The sequence below is a fragment of the Limulus polyphemus genome, unplaced genomic scaffold, assembly GCF_000517525.1.
Source record: "Limulus polyphemus unplaced genomic scaffold, Limulus_polyphemus-2.1.2 Scaffold2958, whole genome shotgun sequence".
In the NCBI taxonomy this organism is placed as follows: domain Eukaryota; kingdom Metazoa; phylum Arthropoda; class Merostomata; order Xiphosura; family Limulidae; genus Limulus; species Limulus polyphemus.
The window spans coordinates 94,755-118,156 of record NW_013668568.1 but is presented as its reverse complement, the minus strand read 5'-3'; the positions used below and the strand labels follow the sequence as shown (position 1 = coordinate 118,156).

Here is a 23,402-nt window from a genome sequence, read left to right as displayed (position 1 = left end):
CGCTGCACTGGATACACTAAATAACGCATTCTGACGTATAGGCATAATGTCTCCTGACATGAAAAGTGCAACTAGGGACACATTTTTCTAGTACAACGATAGGTTCCAAAAATAGGAGGGTATGTGGGGAAGGGGGTGTTCCGTAACTTCAAATCCACCAAGTAGTCTTCGAAGTTAGGATTACGTCTAGAAGAAACGAGGGAAGTGTAGTAAATATTTCGGCAATGATAAGATCAGTCATCAGTAATTTAATTTTTTTTGTATGATATTGGCTGTTAATCTGTTGAGGGGATGGAATATGAAAGCAAGGGGTTTTACCATGTTATCTTTTTTTCCTCAGGTTGGATTTTATTGAATATGGTTGTGGACATTTTGATGGTATCGGCCGGGAAGTTACGTTGTTGAAAAATCCTGCCATTTCAGTGGTTTTGGAGAGAAGGTCTTGGTCCTCAGAACATAAGCGTCTCAGTCTTGTGAACTGCTCTTTAAGAATGGCAGCCTTGGTTTTGTAGGGATGAAAGGAGCGATAATCTAGGTATGCGTGACTATCAGTGTCTTTGTAGTGTACAGTGGTTTTAAGAGAGTAAGAAGAAATGTGGATTTTGATGTCCAGAAATGAGGCATTGGTATCAGGATTTTGTAAGTGTATTTAAGGGTTAGGTGGACAAAATTGATGAACTTCTCCACTTGGGGTTTAGTACATGGAAAAATACCTAAGATATCGGCAATGTAACGGATAAAGAGGTCGGGAAAAGTATTATCCAAAATAGCATACAGGCGTTTCTCGAGGTAGCCAACCAATAGATGAGAGAGGGAATGACCCATTTTTGAACCCATGGAAATATAACGAATACCTTCGAATTCGTTGAATTCGAAAGTATTCATTGTGAGAACTAATTTTGCGAGTTGAAGGAAGGTTTCGGTGGTGGGAAATTTAGTATATTGTTTGTTCAAAAAATATTTCAGTTAGCATGGCTCCATTGTGAAGAATAATGTTGTACAGGGACCGTATATTCCTCGTAAAGATGTAAGTTACGGGTTTGTGTGATGAAAGTCTTTAAGAAAGTTTGGAACATTGGTGGGGTAGTTGACGTAGGAGGGAAGAAAGGTGACAAGGGGATATAGGACAAAATCTAGGTAATTATATATTTGTTCAGTGGTCTAACGTTTTCTGATATTTATACACATAAATGACTAATTGATTTAACAGTATGTTATTGCATCTCTCTACCATGTGATCAGAAGATGGACGAAGAGCAGTTGTCCTGGTCTTTTTAATCCCAATGATCTGACACATTTATGCAAATTATTTTGATTCAAAGTTTCATCCCTGATCAGAGTGAAGTTCCATAGACATGCCAAATATTGAAACAAATTCATTGACGAGCTTCCTTGCTAGAGTTTCTGCACTTTGGTTAGAATAGCATATGCTTCTAAATATTTCGTCACAACCATGGTGTATTTATGCCCACTGTTACTCTGAGCATATCGACAGCAACTCTCTCAAGTGGTGCTCCAACACAATACAGCTGTAGCTGCCCATGCTGTTTCTTTCATTGACCTTTTCATTTACAACATAGTTAATATGTCTTAAACCTATTCTCTACAGATTCATGACACTAAACCCAATAGCAGCATTCATTACTTACTTAGGGTCTTCTTAACACATAAGTGTTCAGCCATAAGAAGATTGTGAAGATGATGGAGTGCTTCAGAATGGAATTATTATTTCTGTCCACTTGTATCTTTCCATTTCCTAAATAACAAACCCGCTTGCAAACATAGTGAATCCTATTATGCCCAGTACATCTTTGTCTTCACTCTGCAGAGAGCAACTGTTTGCCATTAGGGTTTTCTGCACTATTCTTGATCCACTGGATAATTAGTTTCAAACTCATATTTTTAACTGAATAACTTTCAGTTGAATATTGGACCACGAGATCTTCATCATCACTTGTGTATGGCTCATCTTGGATTATACTCTGTTGTACTTTATTATCTTTACTCTCTTCTTCTTCTCTCTCTTCATAGCGTTTACAATATTCGGTAAAACATAGTCTTCAGGATAATGCATTAGAATTTCTATGGTTCTGGCCAAGGTGATACCCAATGTTAAAGTTGTGTTCCTATAGTTTTTTTAGAACAATATTGTTATCTGGCTTTCCAGATTGTGAAAATTTATCAGCCACTTCAATGCTGCATTATCTGTCCAAAGTGGAAACATTAGCCCATATAGGTAATGGTGGAAATCACTTATGTCTCGAATAACATTTGGTAGCTTTTTTCTGTGGCATTCATTGTTTTGTTATAGTAGGAAATCACGTTCTTTTACATGTTATACTTGTCACAAAACTACCTCCACTACAAGATCACTGGTATCTGAATTTAAAATTAGTGGATCTTGTAGAGTTGCATATGCTAATACAGGAGTAATGTTCAATGCTTTTTTTCAGTTTGTTGAATGCTTGTTCATAATCAGCAATCCAACAGAACTTATTTGGCTTTTTCAATAGTTTATATGGAGAATGAGCTACATAGGACAATGATTTTACAAAATGACATAAGTAAGAGCATAGACCAGAAAATCCTACTTCCACGTGTAAATTATTTAGTGTTGGCCAATTCTGGACAGAGTCAATTTTCGATGGATCTGTAGACACTTCCTCTCTGCTAACTATGTCCCAGGAAACTTACATATTGATGGAAGAATTCAAACATTTCAGGATTTAGCTGTAGGTTTTCTTTCTTCAACTGATTCAAAACTTCCATTTGACCATCATACACAAAACAAAAGGTCCTTCCATGTGCAATTATGTCATCCAAGTACATCAGAACGACATTCCTTTATAGTTCAGATGAAACACATACTATTAAACATTGAAATGCAACAGGTGCGTTACATAACCCAAATGGTAACAAAACAAATGTCCACAGTCCTTTTCCCACAGTAAAGTTTGTCTTTTTGCTTATTTTGAAATTACCAATATCTACTTTTAAGATCAAATACTTTGATCCAGATAGAACATTCAATGTAGAGTCAGTCCTTAGTAGTGGGTAGGCATCCTTCTTCTTCTTCTTCACAAATAAAATAGGTGATACCCAAGGGCAGACTAGTACTTGGTTCTATCACTCCTTATTCCTTCGTGGTTTCAATCTTTTTGGATGCCTCAGCCTGTTTTGCAAGTGGGTGTCGTCTGGCTAACTGATGTACTGGCTGCATTTCTAGTATCAATCTTTTGTTTTATTTAAGTCATGAGGTCCACTGGAGAAGATATCTTGATGTTCTGATAGTAAACTATGGTGTTGATCAGCTGTAATACATCTATATCCCCAGTCATACAGTTCTTGTAAGTGAGGCAGTAAGTTGTTCTTATATAAGGATTTGATATTAGTCTTTCCTCAAAGGTGACTACTTCTGATGTTTTTTGATGTGGAAGTGCTACCTGTAAAGTCTCAGATCTTGCAATATTCCACCCAGATTTGACTCAAATTTTATGGTTTGTGGAGATCAAGGCCTTAATGATGATATCTATATTCTTCAGATCTTTATTGTACATGCAATCAATCAATCGGAGCATGCTGGAGTGTTTGGTTTTATTAAATCCAAGTCACTGAATGGAATTTTTATTGTTGTTAAAAAGTCCTGGTATAACTGCTCTTCTTCTTGTCATGAGAAATATAAACTTTGGTATAGTAACTGTCATATAAAGACAAAACTATGGATCTATTTTGTTTGTGGATATTGCCAAATCTTTGAAATGAAAAAAAAGAACATCTCTTCGACCTATTCTGATGGAATGATTGAAAGATACAACTGTACACTTTTAAATCAGTGAGCTATTTGTGTGTATAAACATTACAATGACACATGAAGCTGCAAGCAGCATATCTACACCACTATTGTTATTCAAAGCGAATTCAAAATGCCATTGTACCTTCTGTATTTGCAATCGAACAACCATTACTCAACAGTCTTAGGATAGCGAGAACTAAAGAACACCATTGATATAATACATGTATTTACCCGAGAAAGATTTAAATCAGCTAGTGATAAGATAAAAGTCACTACAATATAAATATTGATAAGACTGAATTCCATCGTCATGATTTAGTATGGCTGTACAATCCTCGCTAAAAGAAAGAGTGATATCCAAAGTTAAGTAATGTAGTCAAAAGAATCAATGATGTGGGTTATTGAATCTAGAAGAGCATGCAGTCTAACCAAGAAGTTATACACCATTATCATCTTTTGAAGTGCATCAGAAAGAGAATAATCAAATTATTAACTTCGAAGAATACTATACCAAAGGTAAATGAACCCGCTGAGGACCTCGAGGTCATTTTCAGAGTATCACCATGGATAGAGCCATCAGCATATTCCTTCAACCATCTACCTGAAGAGTATTTTCCCAGCGTTTATAAAGGACAAGATGTCACCCCATGTTCGAAACATAAGCCATGGAAAAGAAAATCACCCAAAAGTTTGGTGGATGGACAATTTAGGGACATTAGAAGGATACAGAAAAAAACGTTTTTCGTTAATCAAAACTGTGATTGTACTTTACATTTTACAGATTTCAGTAACGATTTAATTATGGATGAGAATTTGCCGTCATTTGATGACTTTCCGTCATTTCTATTGTAAAATTAGCCATTCACTAATCCAGTAAGAAAAAGTTGGAGGGGTGTAGCATGAAGTACTGTGGTCAGAAAAATATACTAGTATTAGTTGGCTGGATCCAAGATTGATTTGTCTGCTATGATGTTTATGCTAAACATCAATGATGTTGGAGATGTTTTTTATTGCACGGTTGATGAGCAGTTGATCAACTATAAGAAGTCTTTTAATGCCAAAGGTATCTGAACATTTTCGAAATGTACAAACTCCTTAAAGTGCAATGACAGATGATCACAAAGGATAAACACAGAGGATCAACATTCGCCTAAATGGTGTGTATTATTCACCCATGTATTTAGAATTACACAGAATAGATATTTTTTTTCTTTGATTGGACATTAATGATCCGATGAAAGGTGGGGGTAGCAGGTATACGGCAAATTTGTCGAAACCGTTATCAATAATTAACGACTTTTTTTTTCAAATGAAAATATATTAAGTTTCACAGATTCTGAAATTATTTTCAGTTTCAAAAGCTATGTTATAAGTTGTAGAGTGGAATCGTTAGACAGGGAATTTCAGAAACAAAAGAAATCAGTCAACACCTACATTATTTTGCTTAAACTTTTTTCAAGAAAAAAATGAAGTCTCAGTAATTTACCCTAATTGAAACTGATTTGTACAAATGTTGCCACAATATTTTGTGAAATGACCTGTTCGTACTTAACTGGTCTGACCATTGTAGTACCTCTAAATATTTCATGAAATGACCAGGTCGTATGTTAACTGGTCTGTTATGGGAACATGATTTTAGTATAATTCATGAATATTATCACTGGAAGCCTTATCTTGGTGAATCCATACTTTTTGGCCTTGTTTTCGCACATAACCGGTATCTGTGCATTATATCAAGAGTCCAGAACTTTGGTCTTTTAGTCAGTAGAGTTCACCTTGACTTTTGTACCCACCTTGTATCATGATCCCTAACTTGCCCCCGGTACAGTATCAAATGATGATGCCTCCTTTCAAAAAAGTTTAGCAACATGCCATATACAACTTTTGAAATTTTTATCCACGTTGACAAATATAAAATGGCACGAGACTTGTCACGGCAATCAAGGTACACGTACACTTTGTTGAGTGTCACCATGTACTGCCATTCCAACCTAGGTACTGTTTATACAGTTGGTCTTTGTTCCTGGATATATCGTAGAGAGAAACTGTGACTTGTATTGCTTTTCCAGATGGAGATTCGTCTTGATTATATTGCTTACTGTTCCCTGGAGCACGTGGATAGCTTTTGACATTGACCTTTGTGTTCGTAAATTCTCACATGTTACAAGATATCATACTTTGCTGGCCATGCTGGGTTACAACTTGTTGCAGGTCTCTGTTTGGGTGGTCCTGATTCCCCAATTTGATCAATATTCCTTTTGGCTGCAAATGATATTTTGTACTAAATATATCATCCTTGTCTTGGAAATTCTAATCCCCCGATCTGAACATGCCTTCATGACCTGAGTGTTTGTGTTGGAAACATAAAAGTGATCAGTATTTGGTGGCATCACGCTACGCAAGAAACGTAGTTATGGCACATTATTTTCTAATGTGACTTTGTGTTGCCTGACTTGCTGATTTTCATATTAAAAATATATAATGTACTCAATCTTCTGTGTTAATATTCCTTAACGTGTCACAAAATAAGTCGAACTAATAATTTATCGAACACGAGTATAAAAGAAAGGAAAAAGCACACACATATGGTATGAACAAAATACACAAACCTTTAATTAATTACATACAAACAACAATACATCACAATAAGCCTTGAAGTGTTCAACAGAAGGCCTCAGCTCTTCTAAAATGGCTGACAATGACAACACGTACAGCTACGTTACTTACCTATCAATGCACAAGAAACTTACCATTCGGATAACAACAATTACCCATAACTAGTTGCTAATGACCTCAACTAGCCGTGAGGAACAAGATGTTGTTTTCAGGGTTAACGTTAACAGTGTACATCAGCAACCTCAACTTTACAAGAGTGCACTAAAATGAACAAAAATCAACTTACGCAAACACATTTAACTAACTTTGGTTGATAACATTAAGAAGACCACCTCGAACAAGGACGTAGAAGATCGAGATCTAGTACAACATGTTCAGACAACAGTGCGGAATACATGGTTATTCTCACATTTTCAGAATTTTGTCCAGAAAAAATGATTTATTCTACAACACTGAAAGTTCATTTTCTTGGATAGCTTCACTTTCTACAAATTTAAACCAAACACTAGTTTTTGATAAAAAAAAAAAGAGGCCGACTTACCAATATGGTTACACTAGGTCTTAACTAGTTTAGAACTCGTACCATAATAACGTACAGTAAACTAGAAGCCCAGATTTAAGGCTAATTTACCCAATAAAGTTAGGAAAAGAAGCTGAACATCCTTCAGTCAAACATACTATAGCTCTACAAGAAAATGAATAAAACATACAGCTAATAGCTTAAACAATAATGGAAAATAAATCATCAGAACCAGCCACACAAGCGATTTTCAGAGTAATTAAAATGTATTATATGGGAGAATCTCAGCAAAACTTACTAGGGAAAACTATAACATACAATTCATATTGAGATTAGGCCACGTCAGAATTCACTCCTAACAGAAATAAAAACTATTTTCTTTTTGTTACTGTTGGTTCTGTAGGTCACATCAAGAACTCCTTAAAATAATAACTGTTTACTCTTTGTCACTGTTAGTTCTGTAGGTCACATCATGAATAACTCCTCACAAAAATAAAAAACTGTATATTACTTGTCACTGTTGGTCACATCATGAAGAACTCCCAACACAAATAAAAACTACTCTTTGTCACTGTTGGTTTTGTAGGTCACATCAAGAACTCCTTAAAATAATAACTGTTTACTCTTTTTTCACTGTTGGTCTTGTAGGTCACATCATGAATAACTCCTCACAAAAATAAAAACTGTATATTACTTGTTACTGTTGGTCACATCATGAAGAACTCTCAACACAAATAAAAACTACTCTTTGTCACTGTTAGTTTTGTAAGTCACATCAAGAACTCCTAAAAAATTGAAAACTATACTATTTTTCAGTGTTGGTTGTGTAGGCCAAATTAAGAACTCACAAAAATTAAAACATTTTACTCTTTTTCACTGTTAGTTCTGTAGGACACATCATGAATAACTCCTCACACAAATAAAACCTGTTCACTCTATCACTGTTGGTCACATGACATACTCTTCATAAAAATAAAAACTGTTCACTCTTTATCACTGTTGGTTCTGTAGGTCATATCGTGAAGAACTTCTCACACAAAAACTGTTTACTCTTTGTCACTGATGATTCTGTAGACAACATCAATTACTCCTGACACAAATAAAAAGTGTTCACTCTTTATCACTGTTGGTTCTGTTGGTCCACGACATACTCTTCAGAAAAATAAAAACTGTTTACACTTTTACACTGTTGGTTCCAAAGATTATATCAGGAATTACTCACATAAATAAAAACTGTTTACTCTTTTTCACTGTTGGTTCTTTGGGTGACATCAGCTGTGTTAACTCTTTTTCACTGTTGGTTCCGCAGGTCATATCATGAAGAACTCCTAACATAAATAAAAACTGTTTACTCTTTGTCACTCTTGGTTCTGTAGGTCACATAATGAAGAACTCCTCATACAAATAAAAAACTGTTTACTGTTGGTCATATCATGAAGAATTCCCAACCTTTACTCTGTCACTGCAGGTCAAATCAAGACCTCACAAAAATAAAAACTACTTACTGTTGGTTTACACTGCTGGTTCCAAAGGTCACATCATGAAGAACTCATATAAATAAAAACTGTTTACTCCTTTTCACTGTAGGTTCTGTACGACATATCAAGAACTCACACACAAAAGTAAAAACTGTTTACTCTTTTTCAATGTCGGTTCTGTAAGTCACATCATGAAGAACTCCTCATGCAAACAAAAACTGCTTTCTGTTTGTCACTTTTGGTTCTGTATGTCACCTGATATACTCTTCACAAAAATAAAAACTGTTTACTCTTTTGCACTGCTGGTTCTGTAGTTCACATTATGAAGGATTCACATAAATAAAAACTGTTCATTCTTTATCACTGTTAGTTCTATAGGTGATATCGTGAAGAAGTCACAAAAATAAAAACTATTTACTCTTTGTCACTGTTGTTTCTTTAGGTCAAATCACGACCTCACAAAAATAAAAACTATCTAATCTTTTCCAATCTTGGTTCGGTAGGTCATATCATGAAAAACTCCTCATTCACACAAAAAAAAATGTTTACTCTTTTTCACTGTAGGTTCTGTATGACATATTAAGAACTCAAAAAAATAAAAACTGTTTACTCTTTTTCAATGTCGGTTCTGTAGGTCACACTATGAAGAACTCACATAAATAAAAACTGTTCATTCTTTATCGCTGTTAATTCCATAGGTGATATTGTGAAGAAGTCACAAAAATAAAAACCATATACTCTTTATAACTGTTGGTTCTGTAAGTCATATCGTGAAGAGCTCCCTTCACATAAATAACTATTCTCGTTCAGTGCTACCCTCATTATGCAATTTTTTTTTGCATGCCACAAGCCTTGAGCTCCCACGTACCTCAAGATGACCATAGTTTATCTGCATCTCCTATGCAAATCATCATGCAACAACCCTCCACCAAAAGGAGTGTGACATATCCTCTTGATGCATGTGACTCCCTCTATTCGACTCCACTGAAATATCACAGATGGAGGGACTAGTGTGAGGGAAAGAAAGAAGCATATTTTGAAAGCATCCCAAGTACACCCTAAAAGAGTACATCTTCACAGTAGAGGATCATATGTGGGAGATTGCACCATTTCTGTACCATGTATACTCTTCACCCAATGTGGAAAGAGGTGTCGCAGACATGTGCAGAAATTGGGAGGAGCACATAACAATGGTTGGATAGGGATCTGAACCACACGATATTGGAATCTCAATCCCATAGAATACATTAATGTGGGTGAGAGTAAAAGGATGTGCCTCTAGGTGTAGAATGGCTAGAGCGTGATGGACCATACACGGCAAGTCAAATGCATCCAAAACCCAGCTTCTGGGAACCGACATCTTCGTGGGAGTAGGATGAGGATCACACTGTTGGTAAGTCAACTACAATACCCAGGCCACCGGGACCCAACATCCATGTGGAGGTAGGAAAGAGGATCATACCAGAGGCAAGTTAACTACAATCCAAAACCCAGGCCACCCATTATTAAGTCATCATGGCCTTGTAGTGCAGATTTGATTAGTTTAAGTATACCTGGACAGGCAAAACTTGCCACACAGTGGGATCCATACAGGACAAGAGGGGAAACACTCCTGAAAAAAAGGAGGCATATATACAAAAAGGTATCTTACCCAGTCACAGACTTACCGAAGGGTGAAGGATGGCGACAGGTGGAAGACGGTACCCCCAATGAGGAAGAAACACCTACCTGAATCAGATGTTGGGAGATAAACATATGAGGTGTAGTTCCAGTGCTCGACGGAAGAAGTACCTCCAATAAATGAGGATGAGATGCAGGTAAAAGACAATGTGGCTAATCAGAGTGAAGACACCAGGATTATGGGGAAAAAGGAGACAAGGAAGAAAAGGCCAATCATATCAAAAGGGCAAGGGAGGAAGGAAAAAGTCACAAACAGAGGAGTGGTGCCAGGGAATGAAACAGTAAGAAAAGGAACAAATGGAAGGAAGCCCTGAAGCAATGAATGAACCAGAGCAGGTACAGGACACAGAAGGCTAATCGGATCCAACTGGGATTAAAGGTGGGAGATGGTAGAAAAGGAAGAACATGCCCAACAAGCCACAAAAGTGGAGGGTGGGAAAAATCGATCTAGAACAAAAAGGTCAAATCAAGCTGAAGCAGCTAAGAAAACCAGATCTGTGTTGGCCAGGGAGAAGCAATCAGAAAGACCTGACACAGAGTGGCAAGGATGAACGAAATCACCCAGGGTATGTGATGAATGAGTTGAGAAAATAAATGCATAAATAGGTCCAATTCTTTCTTAAAACATTGACAGCAAAGGCCAGTGGATGAGGAACCAGAGACAAAGACATACAGATCTGAAATAAGCTCAAAGGGCAAGGCACGAAACTAGTACCCAACCTCATGGTGAACAAACTTAAGACAGCACCACAAGGGATAAAAATAGGAATGTGGTCATAAGAATATTAAATGTCGACCATGGGCTTCCTCAGTCATGGATGTCGCATGATGATTTGTATGCAAGACACAGTTGAACCATGTCAATCTTGGGGTAAGTGGGAGCTCAAGGCTTGTGGCATGAGAACAAATTTTGCATGTAGAGGGTAGGACAGAACAATAGTTAGTTATGTGAAAGGAGGTAATGTACCATATTGGAAATAAAAATTGTTTACTTTTTGTCACTGTTGGTTCTGTAGGTCACATCAAGAACTCCTAACATAAATAAAAACTGTTTACTCTTTGCCACTGTTGGTTCTGTAGGTCACATCATGAAGGACTGCTCACATAAATAAAAACTTTACTCTTTGTTACTGTTGTTCTATAGATCACATAACGAAGAACTCCTCACATAAATAAAATCTGTTTATGCTTTGTTACTGTTGGTTCTGTAGGTTACATCATGAAGAATGCCTAACACAAATAAAAACTAATGGCTGGGAAAAATGAGACAATAGTCATTTCAATTAGAATATAGTTTCATTTCTATCTGTTACCATAAAACAAAGAATAAAACAAGTTTTAATTGTCTTTGTAACATTGTTTTTAGTACCAATATTACAGTAACTTTTCCTGCTCCCTGTATTTACTCTTGTTAAATTTTGTCACACTGGTTTTGAGTTTAGCACATTAAGAACTGTTTGTGATTTTGACAGTTCAACTAGTAGAACAGGAAGATTGTGAATATCTACAGAAATAAAAGATTTAATGTATGTTTTTTTTATTAGGCAACACAAAACATTCCTCTAAAGAATATAAAACTATACCTTTCTGTTGACATCTGAGGATGAAAGACCACTGAACACATGTGCTGGGTTATTTAACAGCAATACAACCGGTAAGAAGTGGTTTTCATTCAGCTTATTATGAAACCATGAAGCAACATCTTTTAAACTTTATCAGAACATCAAAAAACCATCTGAATTTCTAAATATGACAATTAAAATTTTTCTGATGTTTGTACTATAAGAGTTTTGTATTCAGTAAACACCGAAATGAGATTTTTGTTAAAATTTATTCAGATTGTGCTGATGATGTTACATTACAGCTATGAGGTATGTAGCCACTTCAATACATCATGTATTTTATAACACATCTTAAGCAATAACACAAATATCTGATAGTTTATGTCTTGAAAGTGTGCGTTTTAAAACGTAAAAAATTAATATCCTCATTATCAGAACTACAACAGTTTACAGTATTGCACTCCTCTTTAAGATTATGTTATGCTAAGAATAATAATTTCTTATTATAGTTGTTAAAATGACAAGAATAATTTACTGAACATAGTTCAAGAGAATTATATGAAAACAACAGGTGCACTAAACAAACTGGTTATGTTTCCCATGCACTCAGACTTGTATTCATCAAATAATGTCATGATATATTAATGTAACATAACCTTGCAGTTCAAGCATTGTATCCTTTCTTGATATTCTAAAGAGATCACTTGTTGTATACTTAAACTACACGAGTTCACAATGATGAGATCATTTGAGTTGAGTGTCACATCAAAGTAAAGTATGTACAAAACACTAACTAGAACTGGAAGCAATTCTTATTGTTACTTAAAAGAAAAAGATTCACACTGATTGCAAATATTTTTATCAACTTTGGTAGAATTAGGACAAACTTCTAGCTTAGGGCTTCATTACAGATGAAGCTAACTGATCAACACACCTCAAAAGTACAAACTGATTAAAGTTTCTTTTGGTGACAGAAATACACCTATGTCTGGTTGGTTTAAATGTGTGTTAAATAAAATGGAAACATACACAATAAACCTTTCTTTCAGAAGAACATAAAATCATCAATAATATACTAAACCCTAAACTGAAATTATCTACAAATGGAAAAAATATATTCAGCTGACAGTGAGACAAATTATTTGAAAAAACTCTATTTTTTGTATTTAACACAGTTCAAAAACACAAACATTTACTTGAATCTACATCATTACCATATTCACACTAACCAATAAATCACCTTCTGCTATAAAACAAAAATCCAATAAATCATCAATATCACCACACTACCACATGAAAAACAAATTTATTGTCTTGGAAACCAACTTTCACAAGTTACACCCAGTGCTCATGAGTGGTTACATACTTCTACAATCTGTGATCAACATACATAAAGCAGGTTTGGTACAATGTACCAAGTGCTAATGGATGGTTACATACTTCTACAAGCTGTGATCAACATACATAAAGCAGGTTTGGTACAATGTACCAAGTGCTTATGGATGGTTACATACTTCTACAAGCTGTGATCAACATACATAAAGCAGGTTTGGTATAATAATAAAATGACAGTAAAATTAATTATGTTATTTTTCAGAAAGAGATCAAGAAACAGTTTTCCTACATTACATATCTATAAGCTAGCACCAAGTATTATTGTAACTTTGTGACTCAGACAATAAAAATTAAGTTTTCTCAAGATTCATCTTTATATCCTGTGGATATGGACGGTTTTATAACTACAGACACTATTGTGTCAGTTGTTTTATAACTACAGACACTATTGTGTCAGTTGTTTCAAATGAATTTCTTGACAATGACCAAGTTGATAGGAAAAAAGTGCAAATGAGGCAGTGCTCACCCTAAAAATGACATTACATTAACAGGATAACTAATAAAACAGGTGGTTATCCTACAGAAATACTGATGGTCAAACAGGATGGTAAATGGTACAGTGCTCACCCTATGAAATGACATTGCATTAACAGGATAACTAATAAAACAGGTGGTTGTCCTACAGAAACACTGATGGTCAAACAGGATGGTAAATGGTACAGTGCTCACCCTATGAAATGACATTACATTAACAGGACGACTAATAAAACAGGTGGTTGTCCTACAGAAACACTGATGGTCAAACAGGATGGTAAATGGTACAGTGCTCACCCTATGAAATGACATTACATTAACAGGATGGTAAATGGTACAGTGTTCACCCTACAAAATGACATTACATTAACAGGATACCTAATAAAACAGGTGGTTAATCAACAGAAACACTGATGGTCAAACAGGATGGTAAATGGTGCAGTGATCACCCCTTGAAGAGACATTACATTAATAATATAACTAATAAAATAGGGTGGTAAATGGTATAGTGATCACCCCTTGAAGAGATATAACATTAATAGAATAACTAATAAAACAGGTGGTTATCCTTCATTACCAAGCTCATGGACAAATAGGGTGGCAAAGAAGGCAGTGATCATCCCATGAAGAGGTTTTACATTAATAGGATAAGTTTTAAAAGAGGCTATTATTCTTAACCAACAAGCTGGTGGTAAAACAGGGCGGTAAACAAGGCAGTGATCATCCCATGAAGAGGTTTACATTAATAGGATACGTTTTAAAAGAGGCTATTATTCTTAACCAACAAGCTGATGGTAAAACATGGTGGTAAACAAGGCAGTGATCATCCCATGAAGAGGTTTTACATTAATAGGATAAGTTTTAAAAGAGGCTATTATTTTTAACCAACAAGCTGATGGTAAAACATGGTGGTAAACAAGGCAGTAATCATCCCGTGAAGAGGTTTTAGATTATGAGGGTAAGTACTAAAACAGGCAATTATACTACATAACCAAACTGTTGGGTAAACAGGGTGGTAACTGAGGCAGTTATAACTCCATGAAGAGGTTTCACATTAACAGGACGAGTATCAAAACAGGTTGTTATCCCATATGAACAAACTGATTGTGAAACAGGGTGGTAATCACCCCATGAAGACAGTTTACATTAAACAGAGTTAATCACTAAAATAAACGACTGCCATTAAATCAAGATGATCGGATTATTTTAACAAAAACAGTGTTATAAAAATTCAATGAACCTTTTTGTTCTTTGGTCATAAGAATTAATGGATTCCACACATTAGCCAGGACAACAAGATTCTGGTTCATGTGTTAGCTGAAAACAAATCACAGAATTTAAGTGTTTCTTTCTACAAACATGCATAGATATTCCTTTTTCTTTAAAAAGTTAAAATGAAAAAATTCACTGTTCAAAATGATAATTCATAAAAGAGCAATCCACAATTGTGAATAATGTTTCTGAGGGCTTATATCATAGACAAGGAGTGACTGTTTATATATATATATAGCTTATAGTGCTATTTATAAGTAAAAAAAAATAAAGCCATTTGACTTGGACAACTTGTCTCAGTTAGAACTGACACCTGCTGGTTATATAAACAAGTCACGATTCTACTGGGATAAACCCTCAAAGACTAGGAATGTGATACTCAAGATGGATTTAATAACAGAAGAAAAAATTCATTGTAGAACTATGAAAGAAACTCTCTTCCAAGTTAAGTTACAGAAGAACAAAGGTCACAAAAAATATTTAGTTTTATTTCAAAAAGTGAATTGCAATAACTTTCCTCATTTTCTTGAAAATTTTTTCTCTTTGAATTAACATTTTGAGCTAAAAGTATTCTCACAGTTGGTTTTATATGAACTACAAATACAGCTAATAAATATTCTCACAGTTGGTTTTATATGAACTACAAATACAGCTAATAAGTACCCTCACAGTCCATTTTACGTGAACTAAAGGTACAGTAACTAATACTCTCACAGTTGGCTTTATAAAAACTAAAAATTCAGCTAATAAGTACTCTCACATATATGCGAAATGGAATTTAGATTACATAAACCACAGTTTTCATTGTTACCTAATGTGTAAACTCACTCATACATACACATATATGTTTAAAAATTACATAACAGCTATATTAGGAAAAAAGAAGTATTCTTACCTTGAAGGATATTTTAAAATAATTTTTCAGCTAAAAGTCCAGAAACAAAACAAAAAGACAACAGTTTGTTTGTTTATTGTTAAGCACAAAGTTGCATAATGGGCTATCCGTGCTCTGCTCATCACGCATATATGAACTAAAAAATACAGCTAATAAGTACCCTCACAGTTGGTTTTATATGAATTAAAAATACAGCTAATACGTACTCTCACAGTTGGTTTTATAAGAACTAAAAATACAGCAAATACGTACTCTCACAGTTGGTTTTATAAGAACTAAAAAATACAGCTAATACGTACTCTCACAGTTGGTTTTTATAAGAACTAAAAAATACAGCTAATAAGTACCCTCACAGTTGGTTTTATAAGAACTAAAAAATACAGCTAATACGTACTCTCACAGTTGGTTTTTATAAGAACTAAAATTATAGCTAGAATACAAATAAAAACTGTGACAAAAATGAAGTTTGTAATCTCAGAATCTATCAGTTATTAGACAACATACTTACACACAAGACCTGAAAGTCTTCATAACACTTTTGAATGGTTTTTAAAAGTCAACTAAACATAAACGAAACTTAGTTTAAAAATGCTTACAATTTAATAGAAAAATAATATTTTGATTGCCAGAATTAACAAGAAGAAGCCTTTTCTACCATACTGATGGTAAAATAGTTTTCAGAACTAATCATGTGTATAAAAGTCATTTTATGTGAAGTTTGTAAACCTGAATGGTTTTTGTTCTGCAACACATCTGATTGTAAAAGCTTGGTTTCTAATTAAAGTTTTATTATTCCTATACTTTATAAAAGCATAATTATCATTGATTAAACAGTTGTGCATGTATATGGATTTTTTTTCTAAACAAATTATCTAAGTACATCTGAGCATATTGGTAATGGCCATGGCACAGGCTGCTTTGTCAAGTAATTCATAAAAGAAGAAATATATACATACAGACACTGTATCTCTACAACCCCCATTAACCATGAGACACAAAACATTTGTTGTGTATCACACAGACTTCTAGGAACCTTACTTACTTCTTACAACAGGTACATTGATATAAATATCAATTTACTTTTCATACCATGAAAGTCTCACTATCCGTGTTAGTTGTAGTACATAAGATTGATAAACATTTTTGTTATCAAGAAGTATTTCTTAAACACGAGCCAAGTTTGGAGAAATGTTCTCTCAACACATTGTGACTGAACACAGCAATGTCTCTCAACATTAAAAAGCATCACTACCTAGCAAGTCCCCTGGCAAGAAACAGTTCATTGTCCCATTCATAGACTGGGTAGTTCCCCACAAACCACTTCCTGAACCTGAGAAAGACCATGTTTGAGATGGTCCATCTGGTTTGTTAGTAATATTCCATGCATTAGGATCAGCCTTTTCATGATTCGTACCACAAGGGCCTCCTCCATATGGAAATGTGCTGCTTCCTTCGATATTAGAACCAACATTTGTAGACTTATTATCTGACCATGCTACCCCACTCGTACCTGATGTATGTCCACTTCCAGTATGATGCAAGTAATTCTGGACTTCAGCCTCTGTGGGAATCTCTGCAAAGATAGTAGTATTTCCCAGAACGCAATTATTCAGAGCTGACTGAGCTTTGGCAGACTCCTCTTTTGTAGAGTATTTGACAATGGCAATTCCTTTGTTCAGAAGGAGGTGGAAGAGCTGAAGTGGACCATGTTGCAGACAAAGAGTTTTCAAGGTAGATCCATCAATCTGAAAGAAAGAAGCTAATGCTGGGAAAGCTTGTCTAAACACAGCAACACTAACATCTGTATAATGCTAGAGATGTTAACTGCTAGATTGCAGTATTTTCAGATTACATGACAGGTGGAGTTTCAGAAGCAAGTTATTTTAATTATTAATTATGATGAATACAATAGTTATGAAAACATAAGATAATATTTCTGTTCACGAACCTACTTGTGTAATTTGGAAGTGTTTTTAAAGTCTGCACTTAGCAAGTGAAATTATTTCTAAAGCTTCAATCAAAGTGATATAGAAAATTAAAACACAACAGCTAATGTAAACATTAATGTGGAATTATTTCTAAAGCTTCAATCAAAGTGATATAGAAAATTAAAACACACAGCTAATGTATACATTAATATGGAAGTATTTCTAAAGTTTCAATCAAATTGAAACTGTTTGCTATAATGGTTTTTCACACTAAGCTGCATGCGATCTGCACTAATATTAAAACTGTTTACAAAGCTATTTTCTTTATTTCGCCAATATTTTAATGTATAATAATTTCAAATATTTGTAACTAATTTTACAAATCTGGAACAGGAAGAAATTACACAAGAACTACAAACTAGGCTAAATAGAACTTGATTGCATTACATAAAGTTTTTAAAGTTAAACCACCAATACATAATTTCATGAAATTTTTAATTATAGTGCTATTTAATGGTAAATGATATTAGCTATAAAAAAAACCAGGTTTGTGAAACTAAGCTCCATATAAGACTTATTTCCAAAAAACTTTACAAGATTACCTGAGGAGTGAGATTTCGAAGCACAAGAAAGGAATTCTGTTTATCCACTGCTGGAAACAACAAAAACAATCAGAAGTACACTCAGCTGACAAATTCATAAAAATTTTATTTTTTACCTCTAAACCAAATTACAAAATTATTTATATTATTATTGATAATCTTCTTTTCAATATCAATTAATAACTGAAAAAATACCTTTAATAATGTATAAATATTTGAATACCCTAATCACAAAAAAGTATAAGCAACAGCTCTATCCATGTAAATGTTTAACATTTTTAATTAGGAGAGATCTTATTTTTAAAATAAGCCAACATTTATATACTTAATTTCTAAATTTATTTTGATAGAGAACAAAATTAAAAAAATTGGCTATTACAGACATTTACAACATAAAAAATTGAAAGTTCTATAGTATTAATAAAAATTTAGGACAGATAAAAAACACTACTGTAGCTCAAAAGCTACTAACTTCACTCTTCTACATAACTAGTTTAGGATGTATCTTTATTCAGATATATTCATGTAATATTTCTAAATTTTCTTGCAGATGTTCTTCATGTAGTTATGACATTCTCATTAACTAGATGTCAAAAGGTCATAAACATCATAATCCTTTTTCTTATGTAACGGTTGCATATAGCAATGGCTAGAGGTTTGTATCACTTTGGATGTTACATATTACGTGCCAACAGTGATACTGGAGAAGTTGAGGTTTTATATAAGAAGCTGCATGGATCATTAGTGCTTGGAACAAACATGTTTAGATGCACATTCACCATAGGTGACATACAGCAAGACACTACATCTGGATCTAATGAATTTTCTCAGAAAGTGTCAAGTTTTGGCTTGATTTGTTGTGATGTTGTTCACTACGCTTCTGACCTCTCATATGTCGAGATGACTTAGAAGTTTGAAACCTAACTTTTATTATAAAAAGCCATGTTTATATGTTTTTGCTTTGATCAATGAGAGAAAAAAAACAATTCCCAAGATGAAATAAGACCTGCTGGCAAAATTACAAGCCCTGAGTGCTCTATGAGTAACATTAGGAATTGGGAGGCTTCCAAATCTATGGAGTAAGATGCTCTGCAATCTCAAACAAATGGAGCCGTAGATCAGATTGAAACCAAGTACCATACTATACTCTGGTTCTGAGACCACTGACTGGTAGGAAGGAGAGACTCTCCAATCTGCCAACCCCTCTCAAAGTGGAAAAAGAAATAAGGGGTACCCATGTCCACTTAATGAGGAATACAGTATATGGTAAGAGGACTGCAAAGGCACCCACAAGATCATCAATCTGGATACTGTGTTTCCACAACTAAAACTGGAGAAGAAAAAACAAATGATGCAAGGCCAAACTGATAAAGGTGCCAGAGGATCAACTTGCTGTCATGGGAGTAGCCACTCCCAGATAAAGGTGCCAGAGGATCAACTGGCTGTCATGGCAGTAGCCCCTCCAAGATAAAGGTGTCAGAGGATCAAATGATGGTCCTGTGTCTATATACAGTTTTCTCCCCTGTATACGTTATTTCTAACAGTGTTCCACACTTTCTGATTTGAAAGTATGGTGTAACATAATTATTTTTGTCCTTCTTCTGTGTAGAGGTTTCAACACAAATTGTTCTCTGCAATACATTTCTGAAATCTTAAGTTCTCTAACTTATCTGTTAGACATCAATGTACCCGATTGCTACAAAGGCTTTTAAACAAAAATTTGCAGGTTTTACAATATTAATGAAACTCTGGGTCAGCACAAAAAACAATCTAAATAATACATACATTTATGAATAAAAACTGCATGCATGTTCTATAGTGTTAACCAAATTCCAGGACAGCACAAAAACAAATCTAACTATCTTAATTTGATACCTGTACCTTTTCCTTGTCCAATAAATCCAGGAGGTCTATGAATCTTAGATCCTGGTGCTCCCCAGGCTCCTGACAAAGGTAGTTTTCTGGGTCCAAGCTGTCCCCAACCTGGCTTGCAGCCACTTTAGTTGTCAGTGCAAAATTTTTATAAGACCATAATTAAATAATTTTTTTTGTCAAATAATGAATACTCTGTTTAGATTTTTTTCAAAGAACAATGTTTAAAGTCCACCAATAAAAAGATTTTCAATATATATGAGTAAGGTAAATAAAGGCCAGCCTAAATCTGTGGGCTCAAAATTTCTAAGAAAAAAAAGAAGATTGTTTTACCTTTTACAACAAGCATGTCAAAGTGATTAAACATGCTGTATGTACAACTAAAGTACTGATCATTACTAAAATACTTTATTCATAGAGACTCAGACAAATTAATAACAATAAGTTTACTTTCTAATTTGTTATATACAAGTTTCATCATGTGATATATATCTATCAAAACCTTTTTATTTAATTTTCTTGGTATTTTATTAAACTTAGAATGTTATTTGTTTTAAGTTTCTAAAACCGTATTTCCAATAAAAATGGTCATCAGGTGCTGGAGTAGTTTGAGAATAAAAATGTAAAAGAAAATACCAGTATGAGGTATAATAAATAAAACTTAACTGATACAAAGAATAGTCAAGAATACCAAGTTCTTCTGTTTAATATAAATAATTTACATGATGTATCAGTTTCCTCTTACCTATCATTTGATGTAACTGGATTAAAAGTCCAAGGACTGGAAGTCAGCGAAGCTAGTGAGGCTACAAGAGAATCCCCGCTGCTTGTGGGTGAAGGTCTAGATTTGGATGTCCAATCTGTGTCTTTAATAGAACTCAGGGAGAAAGGAGAGCAAGCTGTACTGCTTGGTGTGAGATGGTTATCACCTTCAACATTTTTTCCATGAGAAATACTTTTCCATGGTTTACCAGGCTCAAATTCTGTCACAAGATCATTCAAGTTACAAGATGGTTGTGCGCTTGTGGTTGAAGAAGTGGTGGCTTTTGGCTCACTCTCCACATTCCTGGTTGATGAACTTATGGATGTTGAGTCAGAACTATTCATATTATTCATGCTCATATTATTATGTAGATGGATAATTCTGGTGCCTTCAGAAGGAGAAACAGGCCAAGCTCCAGGACAGTTCAGAGTGCATGGTAAACTCTCACTTAGATTTATTACAGGTGATGAAAGTGAAGCATGTAACGAAGTTCCAAGCTTTGACACAGTTCCAGGAGCACGACTAAAATCCCCTAAGCCATTATTGCTTCTTTCAGTATTTCCAACCAGCAAGTTTTGTTCATCCTTGTCCAGAGATGGTAGCTTCCACTGGGATAGCCGAGACAGGGGTTTAAGTGTTGAGGGCTCCTTAATGGAAAGTTCTGAAGTTAAATGTTCTAAACCAGGCTTGAACAGCTCATGAGAGGGTGACTGAAGGGTTGACAGGTTTGCTGTTTCAGGCAGCTGCTGGTGTACTTGCTGTTTAGTAAACAGAGACAGCACAGCTTCAATGTATTACTCACCCAAATGATCCTAAATATGACATAAAGAAGACTATCCTAACACATTCAAAAATAACCCATAAGATATTCCAAAGAGCTTTGTCTGGATTCAAATACTATCCAAAGTGATGTATTCCAAATAATAACAGAAAAATTATTTAAATAAAGAAGTTTAACAGTTTTCACCACATGGCTACTTATATACTGTATGCATGTATCATTATTCAACTAACCCGAGTTAATTGAAAGTAGCAATTTCTGAATTTATACAATGTTGCTTAACTCTTTCACTACAGGCTCAGATCAATCGACCAAGTTTGTGACCATTATAGTTTCATATTATAGCTTTTAAGATGTTCTGTGTATTTTCATGAAATTTCTCAAGCTTTCAATAAACATTACTATTCTTTTGCATACAAAATGTTTCTCCATGAATTTATGGAGTCAAAGTGTTAACTGCTCCAAGTGTAAAGTTATTTTCATTTTAAGATTAAAAATACTTTTCTTCATCTGAAAATTGTCAAATTGCATTTGTGTAATCTTTAAAACCTCCTAAATAAATATCAAATATTTTTCTCATTAAACATTATATTTTCTCTAACTCTATATGCATTCAGTTAGTTTAATCCACCTCATAACTACCTTAAAGAAATACGAAATCATATAAATTACAACTTTTTCTTTGTGAAATGACTGCAAACTGTAAAAGGAAACTAGTTGTTCTTTTATCCTAAACAGCTTAAAGCACATAACAGTATACATCTGTTTCTACTTAAGATTTATTGTTTTATTGCCCTTTGACCCATATCTATCTAATAATCCCGATACACAAGTTGTTGCTCACATTACTGTATCAAATTATGTAATACACAAACTGCTTGTGAGCATACCTCATGAAATATTTTTATAATCATTTTTTTTCATTACATTACCTAATCTAATAAGTTTCTAATTTTTACATTTTATTTGAAAAACAAAAAAACAGTACTTACCTGGATCTTGTTTTTTGCTGTCAACTGTTGATGAAACTTAAACCTACTTTTTTTTTTATACTAATGGTACTACTAATTACTAAATAATATTTACTGAAATAAATAATGCACTTAAAAATACAATAATAATTTGTAGAAAGCAGACAATGTCCTATAACTATCATAACTGTTCTGGCTTTCTAACTACACGATAACAGCCTTTAAAAATTCAGCTACACTCATTGATTTGACACTTAAAATTAAAAGTTTGAACTGGAGGTAAATAAACAATTCTCTGTACAGAAAACAAAGTAATATAATATATCATTTGATAGATTAAAACTATGGCTTTCTATTGGCTTTAAATAATATAGTATAAAATGTCAGAAAAGAACTATTGACAGTTTATGAAAGAGAACATGTGACAGGTGGGTTTGGCATGTGGGTCTGATTTTCTAGCTTATGGCTCTGTAAGAAAATAAGGTTGAAGGCCATAAAAATTATACTTTGCCTTAACTCTCTCTACACCGGCTCGGTCAATTTGACCAACTATGTGAACTCTTTCTACTCATTTTAAAGTCTTTATAGATTTAATAGTTCTAATTTTCAATATAGTGTGTATATCTTCAAAAAATCAGGCAGGCTTTCAGTAAACATTTTAAGTTTTTCACACACAAAAAATCTTATTTTTTAATAAACTAAAATAAAGATTTGTCCATGAATATATTGAATATCTGTTTTGAATAATCTGTATGCAAAATGATTTTCATGATAAGATTACAAATACTTTTCTTCATCTC

At 34.2% G+C, this 23,402-nt stretch overlaps 1 protein-coding gene across 7 annotated transcripts in view; it reads right to left on the bottom strand.

Annotated features, from left to right (window-relative positions):
• Positions 1-6,379: 6,379 nt before the first annotated feature.
• Positions 6,380-23,402, bottom strand: part of LOC106468307 (protein Gawky-like) — a 57,159-nt gene continuing 40,136 nt past the window's right edge. For 2 of the 7 annotated variants that reach the window (XR_002612614.1, XR_002612613.1), the window contains exons 11-15: positions 20,833-21,608; positions 20,097-20,212; positions 18,216-18,265; positions 16,728-17,430; positions 11,866-14,835 (exon numbers count right to left, since the gene is read on the bottom strand). Coding sequence is in view for 3 of the 7 variants with exons in the window: in XM_022396649.1 (XP_022252357.1) it covers positions 16,921-17,430; positions 18,216-18,265; positions 20,097-20,212; positions 20,833-21,608 (1,452 nt within the window). In the remaining 4 variants the exon portion in view is untranslated. Of the gene's footprint in view, positions 8,258-11,865; positions 14,836-16,561; positions 17,431-18,215; positions 18,266-20,096; positions 20,213-20,832; positions 21,609-23,402 lie in introns of those variants that run through there. The other 5 variants (XM_022396650.1, XR_002612615.1, XR_002612616.1 and 2 more) reach the window with 5 other exon arrangements.